The 12,697-nt window shown below is 36.7% G+C and overlaps 1 protein-coding gene across 5 annotated transcripts in view; it reads left to right on the forward strand.

The window, feature by feature from the left end:
* Positions 1-12,177, forward strand: part of LOC109105668 (type II inositol 1,4,5-trisphosphate 5-phosphatase) — a 35,117-nt gene extending 22,940 nt beyond the window's left edge. For 4 of the 5 annotated variants that reach the window (XM_042740364.1, XM_042740365.1, XM_042740363.1 and 1 more), the window contains 13 exons: positions 1,600-1,716; positions 3,143-3,330; positions 3,430-3,541; positions 3,619-3,728; positions 4,882-5,017; positions 5,097-5,207; positions 5,844-6,009; positions 7,001-7,236; positions 8,960-9,070; positions 9,466-9,550; positions 11,115-11,242; positions 11,330-11,441; positions 11,791-12,177. In XM_042740364.1, the coding sequence (XP_042596298.1) occupies positions 1,600-1,716; positions 3,143-3,330; positions 3,430-3,541; positions 3,619-3,728; positions 4,882-5,017; positions 5,097-5,207; positions 5,844-6,009; positions 7,001-7,236; positions 8,960-9,070; positions 9,466-9,550; positions 11,115-11,242; positions 11,330-11,441; positions 11,791-11,930 (1,752 nt within the window). In that variant the 3' untranslated portion in view covers positions 11,931-12,177. Of the gene's footprint in view, positions 1-1,599; positions 1,717-3,142; positions 3,331-3,429; positions 3,542-3,618; positions 3,729-4,881; positions 5,018-5,096; positions 5,208-5,843; positions 6,010-7,000; positions 7,237-8,959; positions 9,071-9,461; positions 9,551-11,114; positions 11,243-11,329; positions 11,442-11,790 lie in introns of those variants that run through there. The other variant, XR_006156665.1, reaches the window with a different exon arrangement.
* Positions 12,178-12,697: the final 520 nt, after the last annotated feature.

The raw sequence follows: 12,697 nt of genomic DNA on the forward strand, positions 1-12,697 counted from the left end.
AGGCACCTGGCATTGAAACTGCGCTTTTGAGTGCACGACCGCTTTTTAGTTTCACTTTGACTTTAGAGATTAACAATCAGACGTACTCTGTTTATACTATGGAGCGGCAGTACTTACATTACATTTTACAAGATTAGTGGTGCTCAGGATCTGCTAATCATTTGCCTTCGTCCTCAGTCATGTCTCCTTCTCTGTTTTTTTGGAAAGTGAAATTTTATGTACTGTAATGTAACAGGCAACCATTACACCGTGTCTACACCGGACGCACCACATCAGCTAAAGTCTGTCTACACTGGATGTGACAAAGCGACCGTTGAAAATCATTTGAAATGTGTGTCAGCACGTCATAAATAGAACGTGCAACAGTTTACTGTCAGGGATTTGTCATACCACGCGTGTGCCGCTCGCGTCCGGTTTAGACCCATTGTTAGGAATAATTATTTGTTTTCCATGTCTTATAAGGATTCACGCTTTAGGCACACCCACTAAATCAACCCCCCCCCCCCTCCCCTGCCGCCACCGATGTAATCGTCCATCGTGATGTTTCACTGTAGACATCGTCCAATGCCAATGTTGTTGACATCGCCCAACCCTAAAATATATACTGTATGTGTGTGTTTATATATACATAATAAATGCACACAGTACACAGACATATGTTATGTAAACAAAAACTTTTATTTGTTGATTAATCGTTTGACAGCACAAATAATATATATATATATATATGTGTGTGTGTGTGTGTGTGCGCCAAAAACAATAAATAACTGGGTGCCATGCATGATCCTCCACACACAGCGCGATCTGAACCCTAAATGCGTTTTGGCAAAAAAGATGGTATTGTCCACTTTCAAGGCATCGCGAGTTCATATTTTACAGCAGAAGCCAACAAGCACCCTTGTTGGTTGTGAACAGAAGCCGATAAGTCCATTTTAGCGAATTAGTGCGCTGTATTCAGGTCAGGTGACAAGGCTGCCAGTCACTTTGAAAAGAACTTGATGAACCCGTGATAAATTCTTCAGGTCGTAAAAGGAAAATAAAATCGTTGCAAAAGCAGCACATTACAATGGTGAAGGAAAAGCTCTGTGTATTGCGTATGATCACAACAACGTTTGTCAGGCATCTACATTGTCAGCCGAGGAGATTACAAAGATAAAACGAGTGTTTTTGTTTAACTCTGAAACATGAAATGTGGAGTTATCTGCTTTTGCTATTAAACAAACTATAAAAAAAACATACTTTCCCTGAACTTTAATTTCGCAGGTGAACTGTATTGGTTTAGTTATAACAGGAGCCATTCGCTAATCGGTAAAGTCAGCGCGTCACTGCAGCTGCTGTTAGAAGCGTCCCGGTTGTTATAGAAACAGTCAGCGTTCTGAGACGTGCGCACTGGCTGATCTAGCCTGAATAATAAGCTTTTTATAACGCTATTTGAGCAAAATAAACAACATTTATGACACAGTTGTTATCAGATTTCTTTGGTGATTTCAGATATGAAATTTAATCGCAAGCCTAGTGAACAGTTTTGTAGAATTTGATGTTTCCCCATTCAGAGAGATAGGAGCTGCACAGATTACACTGATGATTTGTGTTTTGCAGGTGAAGCTGGTGCGATTGGTGGGCATCATGCTGTTGTTCTATGTGAAGGCGGAGCATGCGGCACACATCTCTGAGATGGAGGCTGAGACCGTCGGCACAGGGGTCATGGGGCGCATGGTGAGTGGTGTTACTCAGGCCGCTACGGTGCGAATGACCCGATTGAAGCTCATGCATAGTTGTATACAGAGTCCAAAATTAACAAGTGCAAAGCCCCAAATGCTAGTAAAAAGATGATGGCTGCAATTTTATTTTTATCATTGTTATTTATAATAATAATAGTAATAAATACTGTCTTTACCATATTGCTTCTGAAATTGGCAAAAACTACAATTGATTATGGATAAATTGGATAAATCGGATCCAATAAAATGGATATTATTAAATATTATTATATTAGAAAATTAATTTGATTATCATTAAATGCTGTTTTTATTTTGCAGTAAAATAGTATTATTACTAAAATTAGCAAAGACTGCAGTTTCATTATTATTATTATTAAATACTGTTTTTATTTTGCAGTAAAATAGTATTTCTACTCATTTATTATTGTTATTATTTTGTCATTATTATCAATAGTAGTAGTAGTATATTAGTACTAGTATTGTTGTATAGTCTTATTGAATGTGTTCCAAAAACAACAGTCATGACTCTCACTATGTTAATGAATTCTCTCATAATTAATAAGGGTTACACTTTAGTTAAAGGAGACATACAAGTTGCATGTACTTACTTTAGTAATAACAGTAACTTATGCCTTATTAAAAACAACTAACCCTAAACCAAACCCTTACCTTAACCTTAACCCTTTAGTAAGTACACATAGCTAGTTAATATTACTTTTAATATTACAACATCACCTAAAAAAATAAAGTGTAACCTTGATGCATGCCTACTTGTGCATGTTATATTCTGGCATACATTATTATCATCTCTGAAAGGTAGACTTTAACCATTGAGAACCTAAAGCTAAAATAGGCAGTTCTTACATATTTTATTTTTCGGACTGTACAATTCTAAAACAATATACAATCTTCAAATGCAAGGTATATATTTTTTTTCCTTTCTTTCTTTCAGAAAACTATTTGCTTTCAGTAAATTACAGTTATTGACCATTATTGCTTGTTGAGAGTTTGTAAATAGAATTTTAAAAAAGTAAAAATTAATTTTATTGGTTTTTATTAAGAACAAATCAGAAAACACACGAACGAAAGAATCTAACAACTGGACTACAATAAAAACAAGTCTGACACTGGGTTTCACAGTTCTCACTCAGGAGACTTTTTTAGTGCAAGTTCTCTCATACAAACATACAAACTCAGACACAGCGCATGCAGAGATGTTGGTCTGACAAGTCCCGCTGCCTCCTCCCATATCTCATCAGAAATCAACACAGTTGCATCTTACATGAATACGTCTTGATTTGATGTGTCTGCGATGACACAGCCAGTTTAATAGGGTTAACTTTACAGTTTTTTAATTTAGGAGTGCACTAAAAAATAGTGCCCTGTTATTGGTGTGTTTAAATATCTTATTTCTCGTTTAGGGTAATAAAGGTGCAGTAGCGATCCGCTTCCAATTTCACAACTCGGACATCTGTGTGGTGAACTCCCACCTCGCCGCGCACACAGAAGAGTTTGAAAGACGCAATCAGGACTTCAAGGACATTTGTCGCAGGATTCAGTTCAGACAGGATGACCTCACACTACCACCTCTCACCATCATGAAACACAAGTATGAGCCAAACTCAACAGCCTGCCAGTTTAACTAGAGACAAAATCTAATTCTCCCTGTTTAAATCTTTCATCATCATGGTTCTCTCTTCATTTGCAGTGTTGTGTTGTGGCTGGGAGATCTAAACTACCGAATAAGTGACCTTGAAGTTGATCATGTGAAGGACTTGATCGCTAAAAAGGATTTTGAGACTCTGTATAATCACGACCAGGTACACAGCTGCGGTTTGTCTGGAGAGTGTTGCGTTAGATGGCAGTATAAATGACCGTGGATGTGCATGTGTTTCAGCTGAAACGGCAGATGGATGAGGAGGTTGTGTTTGTGGGCTTCACGGAGGGAGAGATTGATTTCCAACCAACATACAAATACGACACCGGCTCAGATCAGTGGGATACAAGGTCAGAAAACACCATCACACACTATTTCCTCTGACACTTTCTATAAAATATATTCTCCACAACATAGTTGGTTTGCTGCCAGTCTGCGAAGTTTGATATAATATGGAAACATACTGCAATGTTCACAGTCTTTCCAAAACAACCATAGGAAATAATAACTTTGGCACATAATTAATTTTGTGTTATGCATATAAATAAATACTTCAATTCATGGTAAGCTGTCATGTTTCTGAGTGATCAGACCTATGTTTTTCTCCGGGGTAATAAAACAAATGAAAATTTGTCTGACAAAAAATGAGCAACCCAAACCATATTTAGATACCAGAATATTATAGAGGCTCTCTTGACCAATGAACAACCACATATGAATGTGCTGAAACCCCACTCATAGTGCCTTAGCAATGACACAGCAATGGCTTTGCAAGAAACATTTACTAACATTATACATGGACTAATGCTGCATGATAGTTTAAATAAAATCAATATTGTGATATGGCTCAGAGTAGGGCTGCACGATATATCGTTTCAGCATCGATATCGCGATGTGCGAATCCGCGATAGCTGGGAGGTTGCGAAGGGAATTATACAAATGAATATGCAAATGAATTAATTATATGAATGCACCTCTAAAGTTAAAAAATTGGATGCAATTTTGTTTTCATCTTCACTCCATGTAATACCTAATTGAGTAAAGTAGTGCTCTTAATCGGCAGGTTGGATGTTATGGGAAGCAGTTGTAATTCTGCTGTTTCATATGCGCCACCTAGTGTCAGAGAGTGGATTTACAGAGAGTTGCATTCACATTCAGCCTGTGTGTGCCATTTTTCTCTGGCCAAAAAAATGAATTTGCACGCCCTGCTGTAAATTTTGACCGGTTGATTAAAAACATGTTTGTATTGTATGCACATTTAAACTATTCGGATAAGGTATTTAGAATGTATTTTGCATATTGCATTATATATAACAGAACAACTAAATAGAGACTTTTTTCCCTCCATATCATTCCGTCCTAAAGTGGACTAAAAAACAAACAAACAAAAAATAAAACACTTAATTATAATAAAATATTATACAAGTAGGAAATGGCAAGTGTTTGCAAGTGTTATCAGTGGTCGGATCACTTCACCTAAGCAGTGTTGTTTTGTTTATGCAGTGAGAAGTGCCGAGTTCCAGCATGGTGTGACCGCATCCTGTGGAGGGGAAAGAACATTAAACAGCTTCATTACCAGAGTCACATGACCCTGAAGACCAGTGACCACAAACCCGTCAGCTCTCTGCTAGAGATCGGGGTGAGAACACCAGCCTTGATCATGCATCAGCCGGTCCTCATTCTCTCCTCTTACTGACATCTGCTGTTACTCTGCGCAGATCAAGGTCGTGAACGAGGAGTCTTATAAACGGACGTTCGAAGAGATTGTGAGGCACATTGACAGAATGGAGAATGATTGTATTCCTTCAGTGTCTCTGTCTGAAAGAGAGGTTAGCAGTCTTACATAATCCAGCCCTTGACTTTCACATTTGGGGTCAGCAAGTTTTTTTTTTTTTTTTTTTTTTTTTTTTCCAGAATTTAATAATTTATTTTTAAATTTTGCATTTAATTTTTAAAGTTTGGTGTTAGTAATTTAAAACGTTACATTTTGTTTATATTTCAAATAAACGTTGTTCTTTTGAACTTTCTATTAATCAAAGCATCCTGAAAAAAAAAATCTATAAAAGTTTCACAATGTTGTGCATATTTATTATCGTGATACATCACATTACCGAATACCGGCATATGTCTAATTAAAATAATTTCTGGAGGATTATATGACAGTGAAGACTGGAATAATGATGCTGAACATTCAGCTTTGATCACAGGAATAATTTACACAAATTACAATGTTTTAAAATAGAAAACGGTTATTTTAAATGGTAATGATATTTGATATATGAATACTGTTTTTACTGTATTTTTGATCAAATAAATGCTGCCTTGGTGGTAAGCATAAGACATTTCAAAAACATTTTTTTTTTTTAAATTACTGACCCCAGACTTGTGAATAGTATTGTGAATATGTAATGCTCATTTAAATGGAAAATGAATTATTTATATTTCCTTTTGGTTTCTTTCTGTAGTTCTTCTTCCAGGATGTGAAGTTCATGCAGCACCAGGCAAAGACTGTGAGCGTTTATAATGATGGACAGGTGCCGTGTCAGTTTGAGTTCATTCCGAAGCTGGACGAGCCCACCTACTGCAAGCCCTGGTTAACAGCAAACCCTGCTAAAGGCTTCTTGGCTCAAGGTCAGAGGGATTCACTAATATACTTACATTCGCCACAGTGTTGGTGTTTATTCGATGTGGATAGAGTGACATCTAGTTAATACTAGTTCTAAAACAACCAGCTGTTATTGCACTCAAATGATTCTTTTAAAAAATATGGATTCATTCGGTTATAAAACAGCCTACACGGGTTGTAATGTGGCTTTTTTGGAACTGCTTTCACCTGCGAAATAAAGCAAAAACAGACAATATTGTGTTTGAAATATGGTTGCAAAGGGGTGGTCAATTTCCAAAAACTTAAAACCAAAAAGTTTACGAAATTTTCAAAAAATTATGGAAAGTTTCCGGAAATTTACTGGAAGTTTCCCTCCCATTTGCAACTCTAGTCTGAAACTCACTTAATATCAGGGTTTGTACAAGGTGCTTAAAATGCTTGAAGTACTTGAATTTGATTTTTTGAAATTTAAGTCCTGGAAAACAGCCATATATTTGAGAAGGTACTTGAAAAGCAGTATAGTGTTAATTTTTTTTTTTCTGAAAAAAACAATCTTTTCATGCAAAATTAACAAAGCAGTGCATCTCATATAAATACAGAGCCATTTCAGGAGCGTGCACAAGATCTTGTGATTAAATGTGACAATAATACTCCTTGAGGAAAAGCAGTCTCGTTGAGTTTGTGGTAAAACCTTTGATAGAGAAATTATATTGTTTGGTCTTTTATTGCATGTGCAGTTTGTTTGGGTTTCATTTGGGAACCCGTATAAAGTCTGACGCACTTTGTGTTGTACTTAATTACAGTTCGCAAAAAAAAAAAAAAAAAAAATATGCTCACTTGAGGTGGTTTTGTCTTGTGCGAAAAAGGGTTAATGTGAACAATGGGAGATGGAAATGCATTTGCAGAATAAATCCCTCCATGCACATCAAAAACTTCATATGACTTTGTGTGATGGGATGGCATAACCTGACCTGAAGAGTATTAATCAGTCTCACAGTCTATGTGGTCTTTGCATAGGTACCAGTGTGGACATCGACCTGGAGGTGTTTGTGAACCGCTCTACAGCCCCAGAGCTGAACTCAGGCCAGCAGCAGCTGGAGGACATCCTGGTTCTGCATCTGGAGAGGGGTAAAGATTACTTCATCTCCGTCACAGGCAACTACCTGCCCAGCTGCTTCGGCTCGTCTCTCAGTACCCTGTGCTTGCTGAGAGAACCCATCCAGGACATGCCCCTAGAGACCATCAGAGAGCTGGTGAGATCCTGCCATTTTTATAAGAGCACTGCCATTTCTGACAGATTCACCGACAGTTATATTTTTGAACCATGCTTATAGCTGTTTTAAAACCTTCCTACTGCCTAAATGGACAGCTACTTTGTGAGGCAGCATTCTAAAGTGACTGCACTTCTTACATGGTGCACATGGGATACTCTACTCTACTCACGGCTGATTGCAGTATATCTTGACATTAGCATGTTGCTTCTTCATTAAAGGGTTAGTTCAACCAAAAATAAAATTTGGCCAGAGTAGGGCTGTGCAAAAAATCGAATACGATTTTCATGCGCATCTCATCAGTAAAGATGCTCCTGTAATTAGTAGTATATCTCCAGCATGTGCGTTAAGATCAGGGTTGCCAGGTTTTCACAACAAATCCTGGCCAGTTGCTTCTCAAAACTAGTCCAAAACTAGCCCAATCGCGTTTCCAGGAGGTTCCCCGATAAAAAATTTCATTCCGGAGTTAAAATATACGCTTTTTGGCATGGTTTCCTTGGTAAAATTCTCATTTTAGGGGCTAAATATCACGTTATTGGTATTGGGGTCGCTTCAACCCGCAGACATGAACAACAACCGCAGACTTGGCAACACTGGTTCAGGTGGAGCGGCATTTACTACACAGAGCCGTAGTCCACCGACAAGCTACACAAAATCGCTTTCAAAATCGACAAAGAATCGCCTGCGATTTTAAAATCGATTTTGTGTAGATTGTCAGTGAATTACGGCTCTGTGTAGTAAATGCCAACCAGCGTTGCCAAGTCTGTGGTTGTTTTTCATGTTCGCGGGTTGAAGCGACCCCAATACCAATAACGTGATATTTAGCCTCTAAAATGTGAATATTACCAAGGCAACCCTGCCAAAAAAACTTATATTTTAACCCCGGGATGCAATTTTTATCGGGGAACCTCCTGGAAATGCGATTGGGCTAGTTGGCCTGGCTAGTTTTGAGAAGCAACTGGGCAGGATTTGTTGTGAAAACCTGGCAACCCTGATCTGAACGCACGTGCTGGAGATATACTACTAATCACAGGAGCGCCTTTACTGAAGAGATGCGCATGAAAATCGTATTCGATTTTTGGCACAGCCCTACCCCAGAGGCATCCTAGGTGTATATGACTTTCTTCTTTCTTTTTTTTCTTTTTTACCACAGTTATATAAAAAATGTCCTGGCTATTCCAAGCTCTATCATTGCACTCAGCAGGTGTTGCAGTGCTTCAGTCCAAAAGAAGTGAATAAAAAGTGCCCATCCATTAAAAAAAAAAAATCTGTCTCACACGGCTCCAGGGGGTAAACAGGCCTCTTGTAGCGAATCGATTCATTTTTATAAGAAAAATATCCATATTCAAAACGTAATAATCATTTCTAATATGCTGATTTGCTGCTCGCGAAATATGTATTTTTGTGAAAACAGTAATACATTTTATTTTTCAGGATTCTTTGATAAATAGAAAGTTCAAAAGATCATTTCTCTGCTGTCACTTTTGTTCAGTTTAAATCATCGTTATTGAATAAAAGTAATCACTACTCAAAATCTTGGTGAATGAAATGATTTTTCCCGGCATTTGCTGTCATGTATTATGGGTTGTCTTCTCTGTGAAGGATTCTTGCATTTAGTAAATATTCTATACATCAAGACTTGGTTACAAGCTGTAATTATCTGATAATGATTAACCTGCCTCATAATTTTCCTTTTTTACATCAGAGTATGAAGTCGAATAGCCAAGTGAGTAACCCAGAGACTGATAAACCTCAAGACATTCCTAAGGAAATATGGATGATGGTGGACCATCTCTTCCGTTACGCAAAAAAACAGGTCAGGATTGCTCTTTTCTCACGTATTACTGTGTTTTAAACTTTTCTCTCTCCCTGTCTTAAAACATTTAAACTGTGCTTTTGTAATTTTGTGCTGCTAAAAGCTGTTTGTCTTTTTTTTATGGTCGAGCCACTGAGCTCCTCTCTATAGCAACAGCAGCACTAAAGCAGGAATCTGCTGAGGAAATTCACTACCCGTTGCCTTAGGAGTTGTTTCAGTAACCCGAAACAGCAAACCATTCTTTGCTGTTCAGAGAAGGCTGACTAAATCTGCTACACAATTACACATGATTCATCGACTGATTGCGAATGAAACTTTGAAGCACAATGCCTGGAGTTCATCCAAGAACTGTGAAAGCAGCCATAGTGAAATTGTTGACAATATCTGTATTACAGGAAGAGCTCTTTCAACAGCCCGGCCTGCGCGGCGAGTTTGAGGAGATTCGGGATTGTTTGGACACGGGCAGCTTAGACACTCTCCGTATCCTTTCACACGGTCACTGTGTGATTCATGTCTGCGGTGTGAACTGACTCAGCGTGCGTCCAGGGTTTGCATTAACTGGAAGCTTTTTGCAGTTCTGGATAATTCCAGAAATTAAAATACTTTCCTTTATTTTGCCCCGGCAAAAATAGACCAGGAGAAAGACTTAGTAAGTGAAGGTTTGGACAAAAAACAAGCTATTCCAAGCGTAGCCTAATGGAATAATTCATGACATACTGTACGGGAGGCCATGTTCTCTTTTTCACATTGCAGGACCTGAATAAAAATAAAAACCAAGAATATAACAGAAGACTAAAAGAGTTCTCGCTTTGTTTTTGTAATAAAAAATAATAATGAAAACTAAAATATAAAAGCAGTTGTAAACTTTTTAAATCAAATGTTTTTGTGACCAAATTATTAAAAATAATAATATCATCCTCGGGTTTGCTAATGTACGTCATTTGCACATCATTTAAGGTTGTTTTTATGTGTTTAACCTTTTTTTATGTTATTGTTCAGGTCTGTATACGGTAATATACATATGATAATGGCTCAAATTGCATTACATACGAACATAAATTATTGCAAGTAATGTAAAAATGACATGTCATAGCTGGGCTACTAGCTGATTTGCTTAACTGTAAAATGAATTATAATTTCTCAAAAATAAAATCTATGTAGTTAAATGGATTATATAAAATAAAGTACTTGGAAAGCATACAATGGCAGCCAGAAGTATGGGATGATTAAGATATTTCAGTGTTTTTGAAAGAGGTCTCTTATGCTCACAGAGACTCAAATATTTAGTAAAATTATCTTTGATTACATTTTTATTGATATTTAGTAGGATTGAATAACTTCCACTAGCATTCAAAAGTTTGGGGTCAAGGCTTTTTTTTTTTTTTTTTTTTTTTTTTTTTTTTTTTTTTTTCTCGTGTTGGAATGATCTGCCCAACTCAATCTGAGTCCTTAGCCATCTTCAAGAATCAGCTAAAAACACATCTCTTCCATCTTTATTTGACCCTCTAACTCTAGCACTCTCTATTCTAATTATATTCTTTAAAAAAAAATGTCTCTTTTAGAATTGCACTCTATTCATTTATTCACACACACAAAAAAAAACTAACACTAGCTTGCTCTATTCTTTCTTTTTTTATTAAATCTATTTTCTTTTTATTTATTATATAATAAAAAATAAATAAAACTTGCTATGTGTACTGCATTAAGCTGAGACTTGTCATAGCACTTGCGTATCATTGCTCTTTTGTTGAATTTGTTTGCTTCCTCATTTGTAAGTCACTTTGGATAAAAGCATCTGCTAAATGACTAAATGTAAATGTTAGTCTTGTCTACTCACCGAGGTTGCATGTATCTAATCAAAAACACAGTAATATTGTGAATTTTCAGCATCATTACTCCAGTCCTCAATGTCGCATGATTCTTCAGAAATCATTCTGATGTGTTAAAATCATTGGAATATGCCGATTTGATAAGCTTTATGTGTAGACCCACGTGTCTCTGTTCTACTTGACTGTTGAGTGCCCTTGACCTGAAGCACTTTTAGCTGGCAGTAACCACTCAGTGGCCGAAGCCCTGCTCCTGTTCCTCGATGCCCTTCCTGACCCAGTGATTCCCTTCTCCTTCTACCCACAGTGCTTAGACTGCTGCTCAGACAGCAGCCGGTGTAGACAGGTTTGTCTTCAGTGTAGTGTCTTATGAAGAAGTGCAGTTACTGAAAAATAAATAAATAACACGTTTCCTTTCTGTTTCTGTCCACAGATCATTTCTGTGCTACCTCAGTGCCATAAAAACGTTTTTAACTATTTGATGGCCTTTCTTCAAGAGCTGCTGAAGCACTCCGCACACAACCGGCTGGATGTCAGTATTTTAGGTAGGTTGACAATCCACATTCACTGCTTGTTTTTGTGTACTTTGTCTGCAGATTTGGAGAGTGCAGGCCAGTTTCAAACACAAAGGTTTATTCTACACAAGACACATTCAGTGCTTAGTGAAGATGAACAAAATGGCAAATAAAGAGCTGGAAGCAAAGCGTCGAGCATCATCCTACTGCTAAGATGTTATTATTAAAAATAATTCAGACGTCTAGTCATGCATGAAAGAAAGTCTGAAGTTTTGATTTTCCATGTTGTTTAGAGTCATGGAAAACCTGGAAACATCAGGGAGTTTGGTGTGGAAGTGACTTTGGCGGTCTGACTGACTCGTTTGTCTTTTGTTTACAGCCTCGATCTTCGCTGGCCTTTTGCTCAGGTCACCCACAAAGCAAGATCTCACAGAGAAAAGAAAGGTGAAGGAGTTTGTCCAGCATTTCTTGGTCCAGACGCCCTCTGACAGAGATATTGACGAGAAATTACCCGAATAATGTACTGCATCGTGTTGCCTTTATTATTTCACATGCCTAGTTGTTCCGGGTATCAGCAGAATTATGTCGATTAACTTTGTAGTTGCATTTTAATTCAAAGCATTTTATACAGATATTGGAGCTAATTTGTTTTATTTGCGAAAACAAATGGGAGTTTGTTATTTAATTAAATATATTTGTATTTTGATGTTTGTAAATAAAAAAAAACAGTTGTTCTTTTATATTAAATCTCAACAATTACAACACACTCTTGTGTTTGCCTTTTTCTTTTGTTTTCTTCGAAATAATTGCTTATATTATTTAGATGCAAAATAATCTAAAGAATTTAATTTGCATTTTGTAGTATAGTATAATAGCCATTATATATTTGTCTTTTGATTTTAATGCTCATTTTCAAGATTTTTTACCATTTTAAAGATAATTCATACAAAGAAAATGTAAATATGTTGGTAAAAGGTTTATTCCTCAAAACAATTTCGAACTGCTCATTCAATATTCCAATATTGAGCATTTATTTTGCTCAACATGCATCATTTCTAATGAAAAGAAAATGCTAGAAGACATGCTCAGACTTGTTAGTCACTATTTAAATAAATACGGTCACACTTTACAGTTGGGTCTCATTAGTTAATAGTTAATGCATTAATTATCAATAAGCAATACATTTGGTAACGTATTTATTAATCTTTGTTAATGTTAGTTGCTCATTGTTAGTTCATGTTCGCTCAGGTTCATTAAATATTAAAACATTTTTTGATTTTATTAAT

The sequence above is a fragment of the Cyprinus carpio genome, chromosome B16 (genome assembly GCF_018340385.1).
Source record: "Cyprinus carpio isolate SPL01 chromosome B16, ASM1834038v1, whole genome shotgun sequence".
In the NCBI taxonomy this organism is placed as follows: Eukaryota; Metazoa; Chordata; class Actinopteri; order Cypriniformes; family Cyprinidae; genus Cyprinus; species Cyprinus carpio.